General features: G+C 37.5%; 2 protein-coding genes across 5 annotated transcripts in view; one reads left to right on the top strand and one right to left on the bottom strand.

The window, feature by feature from the left end:
- mia2 (MIA SH3 domain ER export factor 2) overlaps positions 1-6,912 on the bottom strand; it is a 30,279-nt gene extending 23,367 nt beyond the window's left edge. For 2 of the 4 annotated variants that reach the window (XM_057860343.1, XM_057860342.1), the window contains exons 1-4: positions 6,467-6,912; positions 4,831-4,964; positions 4,159-4,245; positions 43-4,057 (exon numbers count right to left, since the gene is read on the bottom strand). In XM_057860343.1, coding sequence (XP_057716326.1) covers positions 43-4,057; positions 4,159-4,245; positions 4,831-4,964; positions 6,467-6,587 — 4,357 coding nt within the window. In that variant the 5' untranslated portion in view covers positions 6,588-6,912. The remainder of the gene's footprint in view (positions 1-42; positions 4,058-4,158; positions 4,246-4,830; positions 4,965-6,466) is intronic. The other 2 variants (XM_057860344.1, XM_057860345.1) reach the window with 2 other exon arrangements.
- A 132-nt stretch (positions 6,913-7,044) lies between these two features.
- On the top strand, positions 7,045-15,126 carry gemin2 (gem (nuclear organelle) associated protein 2). Its single transcript, XM_057860351.1, has 10 exons — positions 7,045-7,413; positions 7,777-7,861; positions 9,172-9,261; positions 9,353-9,412; positions 9,499-9,609; positions 12,343-12,387; positions 12,473-12,541; positions 12,656-12,766; positions 12,869-12,927; positions 14,766-15,126. The coding sequence occupies exons 1-10, from the start codon at positions 7,292-7,294 to the stop codon at positions 14,803-14,805; spliced, it is 792 nt and encodes a 263-aa protein (XP_057716334.1). The 5' UTR covers positions 7,045-7,291; the 3' UTR covers positions 14,806-15,126.
- The last annotated feature ends 487 nt before the right edge of the window (positions 15,127-15,613 follow it).

The following is a 15,613-nucleotide window of genomic DNA, read 5'->3' on the forward strand; positions in this document are numbered from 1 at the left end:
GTGATGATCTCAGGCAATATATTTAATTACTGTATACAATACCTAGCGCCTCCAAAATAGTTGTCTCTTCTTTGCCCATGTGGTCTTGGGAATTCTGCGTCGTTGGTGGTTGCAAGTTTGTTTGGAACTCTTTATTGTTTGCTGTGTAGTCCACCTGTTTTTCAGTAGTGTGAACGGGTTGAGGCTTTAAAATCTCGTTTAAATTTTCATCAAACTCTGAGGGAGATTCTGTCAGCTCTTTTTTTCCCATGATTGGGCTTTGGTAAAATGAATTCATGACTTCTTTAAAAAGTCCAAATACTCCTCCACTTTCTGCTGTAATTTCACTGTTCTCACCAATTTGTACATCGTTTTTGAATTCACTTTCAGATCCTGTATTAATGCCATTAGAACTAACTGGTATTTTGGGAGTCTCAAATGAACTCTTCTGAGGGACCCCGTCATCTTTCTCATTTAAATGTAGCACATTTTCGGTGAACTCAGTTTTACCTGTCTGATCAATGTCGTCTGAGAAAATCTTGGGGTTCTCTAGTGGTCCATCTGCTAATAAAATATCTGGTTGTGCTAAATTATCAGATATAAAATTGTTTACTTCTCTTTCTCTTAGGATTTGATTTTGATCCATCCGCGCACAAAGGTCATCCATACATTCAAAACTCTTCATTTTCTCCTTGACATTCCACCTAGCTGAAGGGTCACCAATCTTCTGCGTGTCTACACTTACCTTAACATCCCTATTAAACTCTTGTTTTACCTCTTCATTGGCCTGCACAAACCCATCCCATGTTCCATCTTCTTCTAACTCCAATACATGTTTCCAATTTCTTGCCCCTCCGTTTCTATTCTCGTCAACTTCTTCCTGCAAAACTATTTTGTTTAAATCTTCATATTTGTCAAGTTCAAACTCATTTGATTTCTCGTGCTCTTTGTGTTCTGGATCTTCTTTACTTTTGTCTTCAAACATTCCTACGGACTGACCAATCACCTCATATGTCTCATCCAACAGTTTCATTTCTTCCTGTAGCTTCACTTTTGTCTCCTCTAAAGTCTCCTTCTTTTCTATTTTTTCTACTGGCTCATCATCTGCTTCATACTTTTCTAATGTTTGCACGTCTTCCCGTTCATTTTCTTTAAACTGTTCTTGCTTTTTATTTTCAAATTTTGCTACTGACTCCCTATCTACCTCATACTTGTCTTCTAACGTTTGCTCCAAATCTTCTTGTATCTTGTCTTCCATCTCACAATCCAGTGTATGTTTCTTTTCCTCCACCTTCTGCCCCCTGTCTTCTAACTCTTCTTGCCTCTTCTCTTGAAGCTCACAACTCAGCATATACCCTTTCTCCTCTAACTTTCCTTCGTCTTCCTGCTTCTTCACCTTTAGCTCTACATACTCCTCATTTTCTAACTTTTCCACAGACTCACCCTGTACTTCATACTTCTCTAACTTTACCAACCTATCCTGCTCCTCATCTTTTAATGCACCTTGCCTCTTTTTTTCAAATGTTTCTATTGACTCACCAAACACTTCATACTTCTCTTCTAACTTGTCAGCCAACTCACCATTGGCATCGTACTTCTCTAGATTTTCCACATTGTCCCGCTCCCTATCTTTGAATTCTTCTTGCCACTTATTTTCTAACTCTTCTTCTGACTCACCATCTAGTTCATCCTTTTTTTCAAACCTTTCCCTACTCTCTTCTTGTCTGTCGCCCAACTCTTTTACTAACTCACCATTCAATTCATAGTTTTTGTCATCTAACTTTCCTACCTGCCTGTATATAAACTCTGCTATGTTCTGCTCCACTACTTCTTGCTTCGTCTCTATCAAGGGTTCCACCACCTCATGTTTCTTTCCTTCTCCACTTTCAATGCTTTCCTCCTTCTCATCTTCAAAGTCCTCTACATTGCCTTTCTCTATAAAGCTCCCAAGTTTAACATGATTCTTCTCTTCAATCTCCTCTATACTAGTAATCAGCATTTCCTGTTTCTTCTCTTCAATCTCTTTGATCAACTCATCCTCCACTGCATGTTTCTTCATGTTAACGCTTCTCCTCACTTCTTTTAACGCTGCCACATTCCCCTGCTTGCCTTCCTCCAGAAGCTCCCCATTCTTCTTAAAATGTAACTGCTCCATGTCTGTTAAATCTTCTAGTGGTTTTACTTGCAATTCTTCTAATGGCTCCTCCTTTTCGCTAGGTGTAAAATCCTTCTGCATGTCTTCCTTTCTCTCAACCGTTTCCTTTTGCTTTTCAACTAACAATTGAGAAAATTCTTGCTCTTCTGTCAGCTTCATCTCTTTCTGTTTTTCTTCCTCGCTCAATACATCACGTTTCTCATCTATAGATTCTTTCTCATCAGCTTTAGGGGCAAGAGAAGACACAAAACTAACTTCAGTCCCTTGGAGGTCTTGGGTCTCCATTTCTTTGCCATTTTCAGTTGGTGTACTCCAATGAGAGGAATGTTTTTCTGTATCCTTTCCTGAAAGGTTTTCATCTGTAAATTCCTTATCTCTCATTATTAAGTAGTCTACATTCAATTCCAGATGGTTGTTTTCTTCATCTTTGTTCGCGTCTGAAACCTTCCAGTTCTCATGCGTTGCACTTTCGTTAAACTCATCTTGAATCGTCTCATGTAGTCGATTCGGTAAAATCTCTTCTATATTCTTTTGATTATCATCCAGATATTTTTGTTCATCTATATCTTTATTTTGCTCTTTGTCATTTACTTCCTCCTGTTTCTCATTTGCAGACCCACTTTCTTGCACTTTACTCTGATCTACAGACGCTTCCAACTTAAGGATTTCCTCATCTCTCCTCAGAACTTTGTGTTTCTCATCACTAGCACCATAAACAAATGATATGTTGGAGTTGTCCGTGTTTTGTACCTGATTTGTAAACTCTGCCTCATCACGGATGTCTAGCTGATCTTTTTGGGAATCTTCAATCTTACTCATTGACTGCTGCATTGACCTAGATTTCATGTCGGTGAACACTGTCAGTGGGGTGACATCATTCTTACTTCCTAAGTGGTCAAACTTATTTTCTCCGTCCTTAGCATCTTGAACCAAGTCAATGACCACCTTTTGGTTTTCAAGAGGGTTGACGTCTTGATCATGCTGAGATGTGCTATCTAACTCACTATCCTTAGTATTGGTGGTTGAATCTTCTATATTATTATCATCAGAATTAACATGCCCTCGCACAACGTCCTCAGGCTCTGTGTCTGAGGCAATCCCGCCAGTTTCACTGTTGTCTTTTTTGAATGCTAAAATGTTCCTGATTCCCAAATCAAACCAAGAACGGAATGCTGTCTCTTTCTCGTCCTTCTCTCCTTCTTCCCTACTAACTTGTATAGTTTCTCCATTGTCCTGTTCACTCAGATCGAACCCCAGCGTTTTTGAAAGACCATTACCGAGCCAACTCGTCACCTTTTGTGTTTCTAGATACATCTTCCTGCTCCTGAAGTTATCTTCGGGTGCTGTTTCAATGTCAATTTCTCTTGCACCATCATGCACTTTTTCTGCAGAAAATTCTGCTTTTTCTTCACCACCAAAGCCAAGCCATCCAGTCATGGTTGAAGGCAAAGACTTAATAGTCTCTCTATCCTGTTGTCCATGATTTGCATTGTCTGATTTTCCTTCACTTCTTAACCCCAGCCACCCAGGCACTGAAGATGTGAGCGACTCTTCTTCCCGCATTAAATGTTTCTTCTTACTTTCAGCTGAATTGTCAGGTTCCTCCTGTTGTCCTAGACCTAACCATCCTGTCACCGGAGAACTGAGCCAGGAAGAAGGGGGAGACCCACCTTTTTCCTGCACATCCACAGCAGTTTCAGGATTTTCTAGCTCTTCTTCTGATGTATCAGATTCTGTGGTGGTATCTTTAGATTTTGAAGACGTTTCAGCATTTTCTTCATTGGTGTAATTGCTTCTTTGACTCATTTCAATATCCTCAAGTTGGCTTAGATCAGAATCATCACCATTAACATCATCATCAGTTTCCAAGTGACTGGAGTCAATGGGATAGCCAAAGTCATCCACACAAAGAAAATCTGATTCCTTCATGAAAAGAGGAAATTCGATTTAGACTAAAAACAACACTTTTGCTAGTTTACACTTCTAATGTACACAATGTATTATTGCAACAGACAATGATGTACCTGTGTTGGAACAACTATCTCCTTCCTCGCAAATTTCTGCTCCTCTTTTACAGCTTCTTTTGGAAAATAGCCAAACTTTTTGTTAATCTGCAATCAAAATAAAGTTCAATTATTCCATTTAGTTTAAATTGGGAGGACTGGCTTTGAATGCTCATGTTTTCCCGTTAAAGTGAATTGGATGTCAAACACCGTTAACGGCAGTCAATGAGAAGATTAAAATGGTTTGCGAAAAACTTAACATTTGCGTAAAATGCAAAGATTTAAAGGGAAGGCCAAGATGTCGAAAACGTTTATATTTTGAAATTGCACACCTATGATATATGAACTCATTGACTGCCATTGACAGCGATTGACGTCCAAACCATTTACGATATATGAACCCATTGACTGCCATTGACATCGACAGAAGTCCAAACCATTTGAAGTTGAAGGGCTGTCAGCGAACTAACAATCATTCGCTGCCACACCCCCAGTTCAAAATGGGATTGGAAATATCCCAGTGATAAAGCAAAACACATGACAAACAGTCCACTATTCTGTTGTAACCTAGAACATACATCTAATATCAATATTGTTTCTATTTACCCAAGTCAATGTCAGTGTACCATTAAATCCACGAGACATGCATTTAATATACCTTTTTGTTTTTATATTGGAAGTAATCATACGTACACTGCCAGCCCAAAGATTGCTCCTCTTTCCAGTCAGTTTGTGGTATACAAAGATGGTCTCTCCTTGTTGGAAACTCAAGAAGCGACAATCCCTTCCACGGTGATCCCTGACTGCTTGCACTCTGCTCATTAGGCCTAAACAGGTCAAGTTCAAACAGCTGTAAACTAGTGCTGCACGATATAACTATATATATATATAGCCAAAACGATACAACGGTAAAACTTTCTATTGACATTTTACATGTGTATCGTCATTATCGCCATAAATAGACTTGGTCCAGCGTCACACATTTTGGCCAACACATAGCACCTAATTTGCACTAATATGTCACATTGATGGAATTCCATATGCCATAGTAGTACCACCAATAAGCCTCAAGGTTTCCCTTTTAGCCAATTGGCAGCACAAAGACAAATGTACGTAAGTAAAACATGCAAGACAACAAAAAATAGCAACACCTTCCCAACACTGGTGTGTACCTTGGAACCTTTTAAACAAAATAGTAAATATCCTCCCTCAAAAAAAAAAAAAAAAAAAAAAAAAAGAAAAAAGACAACATTTCAATAACGTTCGATAATAGTTACTGGATACAATTCTAAATACATTTAAATTGATTAAGAATAGCATCTCTTCGTCCTTTCCCTGATGGCTGGTTGATGGGGGCACGGATGTCTGAGGGACTTTTATGTAAATGAGATTGTCAGTACAAAGATTAGCGATTAGGTAGCGTAGTAGGATGTCAACCTATCAATGCTTACAAGTGATTTTCACAGTACTGGGTTCTTCACCTTAAATTGCTGGAATTGTGTACACCACTCCCTGCCTAATCACATTTCTTTTCAACTTGCCTTCCCGTCTCTTTTCCCTCGGCTACCCTCTACAGACATACTCACATGGTGTACACAGGTACTGTAAATATACAGTAATTATACTACGATAGCACCAATATGTTCTTAGGTAGCATTGGTATTTAATGATGTATTTTTTTGTTGTTGTTATTTGTTCTTTTCTTCTTCTGTCATCCCTCCCCCCCTTCCTCCCTTCCTCTCCACTGCTTTCTCGTAATCAATAAAACAAAATGAACAACCACAATGGGAGTATATCAAACTGCCATATTTCATATTAAAACTATTCAGTCTATAAAGATACTCAGATTCCCATTCTCTGTGTCCAAGCAACTGAACAGGACAGGTAAATAAATAACGATATTATGCTAACATAATAAACAGCGGTCTTAAAAGTCAAAACTACTCGTCACAAGTATTAGTAGAGAATTATATGTTGATACATTTAACATTAACGGCAGGTCAGTTTAATGCCAATTCTAAAATACATTGAAAAAAAAGAGTGGGGGGAAAAGCTGTCATAAATGTTGTATAATGGTTTTGCATCAAATAATTAAAAATTCAATATATTGTGGCATATTGATATTGTGTTGAAAAATGGCCTATATCATGATAGATTTTTTTCCATATCGCACAGCACTATTGTAAACACTGACAGAAAAACAATATACCATAACACAGTGAGACACGAGGAGCCTTTAAAATACTGTATGATTATTTTTGATGTCTTTTTACTTTACTTGTCACTATTGTTAAACTTAAGAGTAGGCTATTACTGATGTCCAACTTACTTTCACACTCTGAATCTCCACAGATCTTGAATTCAGACAGTAATCCACGGCTCAGTTGTGGCAATATCACCAAAAACATGCTTGTTTTCCATAACGTAGCATAAATTCGTGAAAGAATCATTCTTGATGTTTCCACGAGAAAACGCCAAGAGAAAATAGATGGTGCTGAGAAATGATCTCAACAAGTTGAGCTGGCATGTGGACATTTGCCTTTAAACTGACTCTCAGTTAAACACTCAATGGGCAATTGGACCCGCGATAAGATAGAAATCCCACACAGGATAATCATTAACTTTGCAACCAAATTAAAATTACGTTCCAGTTGTGTTTGTTTCATTTTCATGGTTTCTATTCAAGTAAAAGGTAATGTGGAGTGACAACTCAGTAGTACACCAGATCACATTTAAAGTACAATAATATTAATTTATGACGTAAAAACATTTTACTTCGCCCTTTTTTCGGACGATGACGGACGCGTGACGTATATCACAACCGTAGATATCACATATATAAGGCTAGATGTCTTAAGCTTGACGTCTTACTAAAAAACTCACTGAGACAGATTTACAAACGGTTTGGTTCATAATGTATGTTGAAATTACAATTTAAAAAAATCACATTTATTTAAAAGCGTGCAGTAAAGTTACTACATCTTTGACGTCTATGACAAACCAAGCTGTACCCCCAACCTCGTAGTTACAGCCTGAAGAATGTGATATCTATGACCACAACACTGCGCGGTAATATGGCGTCATCAAATCGCGCGTAGAGGCAAGATACACATTTCACGATTTAATATACGTATCAATCTAATAGTCACTTAACATGAAATCTGACGTCGAGGATCTAATGCCGCGGTTGCTGCCCATTGATTGTGCAGACACCTTAGCGCCTCTCAACCTGGATGGTCCACCAAGAAACCCCCAAGAGTACCTTCGACAAGTCCAGTATGTACGCGTGAAACTACTGTTTTTTCCCCCCACTGTTGAATTAAAGTTAACAAAACACACGCACACACAAAAAAAACCCCCCACATTCCTCAGCAACACAGTATTTCATTTAGAAAGTCGGCGGGGGCTTAACAAGCAACACGTGTTTGTTTATTCAATCTAGTTTTTAAGCAGGCATATTTACATTTTTTTTCTTAAATCCCGGTTTTGCACACTGCGTTAAGCACAGCAAATGGAGCACTTGTCATTTGTCGTAATGTCACACAGAAGTGTAAGTAGAAATGAGTAAAAGCATTACTACTAGTTGTAATAAACAGTAGTTGTACTAGTACAATAACACTGCTGACTTTTCCCTATCAGGTTAGAGGCAGCGTTATGTCCAGAAGTGGTCGTTGCTCAGATTGACCCCAAGAAGTTAAAGAAGCAACAAACTGTCAACATATCTGTGAGTCGGACGTGATTTTATTTCTACTTGAAATTTCCAGACATTTGTAAGTTGCAGGTAGCTACTCCAGTCATGTTATTAAAAATACTGCTAGACACCATTTTTGATTAGGGGTGTGACAAAATATCGAAATGGGGATGTATCGTGATACTTTGCATCCCGAAAGGTTATCGATACGCTCATGCCAAGAATTGAGATATCATTTTAAAAATGAGCCAATTTAAAAAAATAATAAAAATAAAATAAAATAAAAGCCAACAAGTTGCTACCTAAATCTTCCACCATAATAGTCCAATCGATTAAGACTGGGCTGGACGAATGAACGTTCGTTCTCGAAACCAGAGCATTCACAGTCACTCTTTCTGATTTTCGGGGCATTTACAGGTAACTTTCTGTTCATTTTAAGGCATTTACCGGTCACTGCCTATTCATACCTGGGTCTCTACCTGTTCTGTAACCCAAAATCAACAGAAAGTGACCCATAAAATGCCCCAAAATCAACAGGAAGTGACCCTGAAATGCCCCAAAATTACCTCATTGCCTGGCTTTGGCTGCCACTGACAGCCATAGAAGTGGGAGGGGCCCGTTTGAAGAGGGAGTGGTTCATTCGCTGCCACCCTCCCAGTTCAAATGGATTGGACGTTTACTGGTGACAAACTTAGAGCAGAAGAATGAAGCTTTTTGGTTTATCAGTTGTTTTGTAGAATATCCTAGAATGATTTCCTGACCAATGTATCGATAATTGTTGTATCGCCATATCGTGAGATCGTTATCGTGAGCTTTGTATCGCAAACTGTATCGTATTGTGAGGTACCAAGAGATTCCCATCCCTATTTTTTGTACTAAATAAAAAAAAAAAGTTATATTTTAATGAACTCTTTCTGTGCCAACGACGATGTCAGACCAATCATGTGGCTCTCAAAAAATATATTAAATTTCTAGAAATGAGTTTATCACCGGTAGAGAATGGATTGGATGTCTAGCGCAGTCAATGTGGGAACAAGGAACATGCAAGTATATTCTCAGTTACTGTCAAGAGTAGTGCAAAATAAAATGTACCCTATGACAACAAATTTCTGGTGACCGGTGGTCATGCAAAACCAAAAAAATAACCGAGTATCGATAGTTTTGCAATGAAAATTTAAGTATCGAATCTATTGCTACTTCAATAATATTGACACTACTCTGTACATAAATGCATACAACTGTGGTGCATGACAGTTGTAAAAAAACCCCACATCATCTCGTTCCATTAATACTGTTGCTCAATTTGTTTAAATCACCTGAGCACTGAAGGGTATGTGTTTCAGGTGGCAGAGTGCCATGCCGCTCCAGCTGGGTTCTCTCCCAGCTTGCACTGGCAACAGAGGCAAGTCAGCAATTTTTCTGATGTCAGACAGGTGATGAAAAAAAACAACCTATGGTATCCATAATTAAATATGGATCCCTGTTGTGAAACAGTTCAATCAGTTTAGTGCGTTTTGTTTGCAGAGTATCACAAAGAACAGACAACACTGGAGCTGCCACTCTCTTGATGACAACGTCCTAATGGTGAGCAAAGTAACGACGAAAATTATTTAAGGTTTTGTTTCACGTGACTCAAAATGAATGTCATATATATGTCTGCTAATGTGCAGCCGACGCAAGCAGATGAGGAAGGCTGGAAGAGATTCTGTTTAGGAGAGCAGGCCTTTCAAGGTTTATCGTCCTGTCACACTGTTGCGGAGGCAGGGTTGGACTATAGCAAGGTTGTACACTGCATATTTATAACATCTTAATGAGATTTTCCTAATATCAAGTCAAATTTTCGTTCTTTTTTTTAGTGTTCAAGACTAGTTAACAGATTAATGTGTCAGATTCCACTTACTTTAAGTAAATGCTACAATTATTAAGCCCATATATCTAAAAGTTGGTATTTTTCTCCTAAATCAGGAAAAAAATTGCTTTCAAATAATGTTTTGAACAATGACAAACAAGCTTTTTTAAAAGATTAAATATAATTGCTTAAAATAAATCGGTTAGGATTATTTTCAGATAGCTATTTTTCTTATTTCAAGAAATCTGAGTAAAATTTACTTGGAGCAGTGGCAGATAATTTCACTTATTTCTAGTAGATTTACACTGAAAAAAGGGAGTTTAACTAGTTTTAAGGGGGTGTGTTTTTGCAGTGTACACTGCAAATGTATAATGTCTTGATCAGATTATTTTTCTTGAATCTAGTCTAATAATTTTCCACATTTTGTTTGGACAGATTAATGCATCAGATTATTCCGTTTACCGTACTTTAAGTAAATACCACTATTTGTTCTTAATAAGGCCAGATACAGTGAGGAGGAGAAGTATTTGCACCCTTGTGATTTTGAATGTTCACCCACTTATAAAATAGGTAGAGGTCTGAAATTTCAATCAGAGATGCATTTCCACTTCTATAGACATAATCTAAAAAAAATCCGGAACTCACATTGTATAATAATTTATTTGTAATTTACTGGGGTTCATAACTATGTGTACCCCTAAGAAAATCAGTGCTAATATTTTGTGCAGAAGGCACTGTTTGCAATTACAGAGGGCAGACGTGTCTGTAGTTCTTTACCAGGTTTTTCACATATGGAAACAGGGATTTTGGCCCATGGAAACAGGGATTTTGGCCCATTTCTCCACAGAAATCTTTAGTTCTGTCAGGTTGCGGGGCTGTCGTTGAGGAACACAAAGTTTCAGCTCCATCCAAAAATTTTCTATTGTATTGAGGTCCGGAGACTGGCTGGGCCACTCCAGAACTTTGATATGCTTTTTACTCAGTCACTCCTTGGTCAGCTTGGCTGTGTGCTTCGGATCATTGTCATGTTGGAAGATCCAGCCACAGCTCATCTTTAATCTCTGATTTAGGGAAGGAGTTTGTGGCTCAAAATCTGACGATACATCACCATTCATCCTCTGCTTTATACAGTCCAGTCGTCCTGTCCCCTTTGCCGAAGCGCAGCCCCAAAGCATGAGGTTTCCACCCCCATACTTCACAGTGGGGATGGTGTTCTTGGGATTGTACTCATCCTTCTTTTTCCTCCACACACGATGAGTAAAAGTTTTGCATGAAAAACTTGGTCTCATCTGACCACATGACCTCCTCCCATGACCCCTCTGCATCATTCAGATGGTCCCTGGCAAACTTCAGATGGGCATTTACGTGTACTGGCTTCAAAAGGGGAACCTTCTGAACAATGCAAGATTTTAAACCATTGAATGAATGAATGAATTTATTGTCATTGTCATCATCATCAGAATCATTGACAGTTACAGAGTGTGGGATAGTTTGGCCAGAAAGGAGAAACATTGACACAGACTATGGAATAATTTGCCCGAAAAAGACGATGACAGACAAAGGAAGATGGGAATAAAGCAAATGCTTATCGATACCTGTCCCCCAAATTGCACCATCGTGTTCTACTATCAGTGGCCGCTGAAACTGTGCATCCAGCTCTCTTCAGGTCATTGACCAGCTCCTACCGTGTAGTTCTAGGCTGAGCCCTCACTTTTCTCATCATGAGTGATGCCCCACGAGGAGAGAGTTTATTTAGAGCTCCAGCCCGAGGTAGATTCTCAAGTTTAGTCTTTTCCATTTTCTAACAATTGCTGCAACTGTTTATCTATTCTCACCACGCTGCTTTCCAATTGTCCCATAGCCTATTTTAGCTTTGTGAAGTGCAACCATTTTTTTCTCTGGTGTCTTTTGAAAGTTCTCTGGTCTTACCCATGGTAGCAGTTGGATTATGACTAAGTGTAGGGTGCATGGGTGACAATAATGAGCTCAAACGGGTGGTGAGTGGGTAGTTACTCATGGGGTAAAGGTGGGACTTTTTAAAGTAGACTGACAATTTTTGAGTGTCATAATTATTGCTGAGAGTCAGGGGTACAAATACTTATGAACCCCAGTAAATTACAAATAAATGACTTGAAGAAATCATACAACGTGATTTTTGGATTTTCATTTAGATTATGCCTCTATGAGTGGAAATGCATCAGTGATTGAAATTTCAGATCTCTACCTATTTTCTAAGTGGCTGAACTTGCAAAATCGAAAGGGGTGCAAATACTTCTTCTCACTGTATCTAAAAGTTTGTAATTTTTCACCTAAATAAAGAAAAAAATGCTTTCGAATAATGTTTTAAACAATATCTATTCTTCAATGAAGAACATTTCTGACAAACAAGCTTTTGAAAGATTAAATATATTAATTTATTGCTTAAAATAAGTATGTTAAGATTATTTTTAGCTAGCTATTTTCCTTAATTCAGAAATCTGAGTAAAATTTACTTGATAACAGATAATTTCACTTGCTTCTAGACTAATAGATTTACACTGAAAACAAGGGAATTTAACTACTTTTAAGGAGCTGTGTTTTTGCAGTGTATACCAGATTAGGAGTCTTATACATACTGTATCATTCATCAACTGATTGCAATCTATTTATATGTCCAATTGTTCAGGTCGGCTTCCCGCCTCTCCTAACTATCGTCAGTCGGCTCAGTCAGGTAAATTTATTCCAGTGCACTCAGATCTACGGTGTTTGAGTTCGATATAAACATTTTACATACAAACATATTTGCTTTGTTGCAGTCCACTGTGTTGACAGTGTTGGACATTCTTATCAGTTGGTTTGAAGAGGTCGGTTTTATCCCCCAACTGGTGAGTTGCCGTCATGCTTCTCTTGAATTTCTTAGACTTTACGTGTTGAATGTGGTATTTTAAATTTGTTATGTTAAAGCCATTTTATTTGTTTTTCGGGGGTTGGGGTCACAGGGCCGCTGGTTGTATGCACTGTTGGCCTGTTTAGAGAAGCCATTGCTGCCCGAAGCCCATTCTTCAATAAGACAATTAGCCAGGAGATGTGCTCAACTACGTAGCAACCTGGTATGATGTCCAAAGAACATTTAACTGAATAAACTATTGTTAATTGGTGCATGTTTGGATTCCTGTCAAAATGACGCCCTTGTTGTGAATTGCTTTTTGTAGGTGAGTCAAGATGATGACAACTTGCCAGCTCTCAATCTTCTCATCTGTTTGGTTGCAAGGTACCGATACAGCTTTTAACGCCTCGATGCCTGAATTTACATTTGGTTGCATGGTACCGGTACAGCTTTAAATGCCTCAGTGCCTGAATTTACATTAAAAATACATGAAAATAGCAATTAAAAAAAAAAAAAATTAGGGTTGTCAAACGATTAAAAATTTTAATCAAGTTAATCACAGCTTAAAAATTAATGATCGTAATTAATTGCAATTCAAACCATCTCTAAAATATGCTGTATTTTTCTGTAAATTATTGTTGGAATGGAAAGATAAGACAAGACGGATATATACATTCAACATACTGTACATAAGTACTGTATTTGTTTATTATAACAATAAATCCATAAGATTTATTAAGCATTTATTAACATTCTTTCTGTTAATGGGATCCACGGATAGAAAGACTTTTAGTTCTTAAAAGATAAATGTTAGTACAAGTTATAGTAATTTTGTAGTAAAACCCTCTTAATGTTTTTGTTTTAATAAAATTTGTCAAATTTTCAATCAAAAAATAATCTAGTAGCTCGCCATTGTTGACGTCGCCGAGCGGTGACATCACACAGGCTCCCTGCCGTTCTTCCACAGTGTCTTTAACTACGTAAGGTAGTGATTGAAATACACCACAAGGTGTCAATGGCGAGTTTTAAATTACTTAGAAATCAAGCCAATGGGTGTGTTTTGTCCCTCGACTGACGCCGCAGTTCCCTGTTTACTGGTCCATACATTGTACACGGTCATTTGAGTGCTGGCTTCACAACGTATGAGACTTCTGATAGTTTGTATATTGTAAATATTGCCATCCATTGTATTTGTTGAGCTAAACGAAATGTTTGAATAGTTTGACCAAAGTCTGACTATGACTAAGTTTCATGTGTATTTTGCATAGCTATTTTGATTGGGAATGAACATTTTTTTTGAGGGATAGGAGAGGAATATTATTTTTGTTGTGCTTTCACTAAATGATATTTATGTTTGTTGTGAAGGAGTTGCCGAAGCTTATGCCACTAAACGGCGCGGTCCAATGAACGCCTGTGTCCACTCGCCTTTCTCTGCCTCTTAGCTCTCAATGTGCAAAAAAACGACGTCATTGTAATCTGTTTGAGGCAATGCATGAGCGGGTCATTCCGCGCACGCGTTAAATGAATCAAATATTTAAACGTGATTCATAAAAAAAAGTAATTACCGCCCATGAAATTTGATAGCATACAAAAAAAAATATATATACATATATACAGTGGGGAGAACAAGTATTATATAGTAGTATATATATAGTATAGTAAGTAAGTAGTATATATATATATATATATAAAATATAATTGACAAATACAACAAAAATTTGGAATATCCTAAATTAACAAATCGAAAAAATCCTTTTATTTTTATTTACCAATTTTTAAAATTAATTATTTTATTATTTTTATTAATAGGTTAGTCAAATTTTCCTGAGACCTTCAAATCCTAATCTGTTTTTGATTGGTGGAATTGTTGGCTATTGTTTGATAATCATAATACAGGGTGATTCAACAGAATGTGCCAAAACCATTGTGGTATATTTAAAGAAAAAACAAACAAAAAAACAAACTAGCTAGATACAAGTATTTTATATTACTCCGTTTTTATTTCATGCTTTACAAGTGCTCAGTGTGTCCACCACCAGTGGCATGGACATCAAGCCGACATTTTGTTAAAATTACTTACTTGTTAAAAATACTTAAAATAATTTAATAAGAAAACTAAATAATTAAGTCTATTTCAATGATTTTAATATGAATAAATGCGTAATGATTTTGGCATATACTTTTTGAATCACCCTGTATAATGTCTGCTTCTTTTAATGCAGATACTTTGAGCAGAATGACCTGGCAGACCGTCCAGAGTGACTATTTTGTGGAAGGGGATGTTGGGGAGAAAAATAATGGCTCCCTCAAGTACCATGAGGCTCCAATCAAGTAACAATGTTCCATGCAGACAAATGGACCACATGTACTCTGCTGTTGAAGTTGTACAATTTCCAGCCCAGCATTAGGCCTCTTGGTTATTTTTAAATGAACAGCAGACTTTGGATTTGTAATGCGTTTGTACTGTACTTGAAAAGGAAAACACATCTATTAAAGATTTGCAACATAATCATTGCTATAGTTCAACAAGCACCTTCACAATGTGGTTAATGACCCATAATTAGTGCTGTACAATATGATGTTGTCCTTCTAAAAAAATAACATTGTGATGTTCATTTTTTCCCCATAATGTAATGATTAAAATGAAAGTTTCATATATTTTAGCTTCATTACAATTGAAGTAGTTCAAGCCTTTTATTCTGATATTGATGAGTTTGGCAAAAAATAATACAAAAATCCCCCAAAATTAGCATTTTTTATCTAGCCAATTAAAAAAAGTGTTTCCAAGACAAAAAAAGTCAACCTTGAAATAATTATATTCAGTTGTGCACTCAATACTTGCTTGGTTCAGTAATTGCTTGGGAATCCTTTGGCAGAAATGACTGCTCCAATTCGGTGTGGCATGGAGGCAATCAACCTGTGGTACGGCTGAGGTGTGATGGAGACCAAGGATGCTTCAATAGCAGCCTTAAGCTCATCCAGTGTTGGATCTGGTGTTTCTCAACCACCTTATCCCACAGATTCTCTATGGGGTTCAGGTCAGCAGAGTTGGCAGACCAACTGAGCACAT

The sequence above is a fragment of the Corythoichthys intestinalis genome, chromosome 15, assembly GCF_030265065.1.
Source record: "Corythoichthys intestinalis isolate RoL2023-P3 chromosome 15, ASM3026506v1, whole genome shotgun sequence".
In the NCBI taxonomy this organism is placed as follows: domain Eukaryota; kingdom Metazoa; phylum Chordata; class Actinopteri; order Syngnathiformes; family Syngnathidae; genus Corythoichthys; species Corythoichthys intestinalis.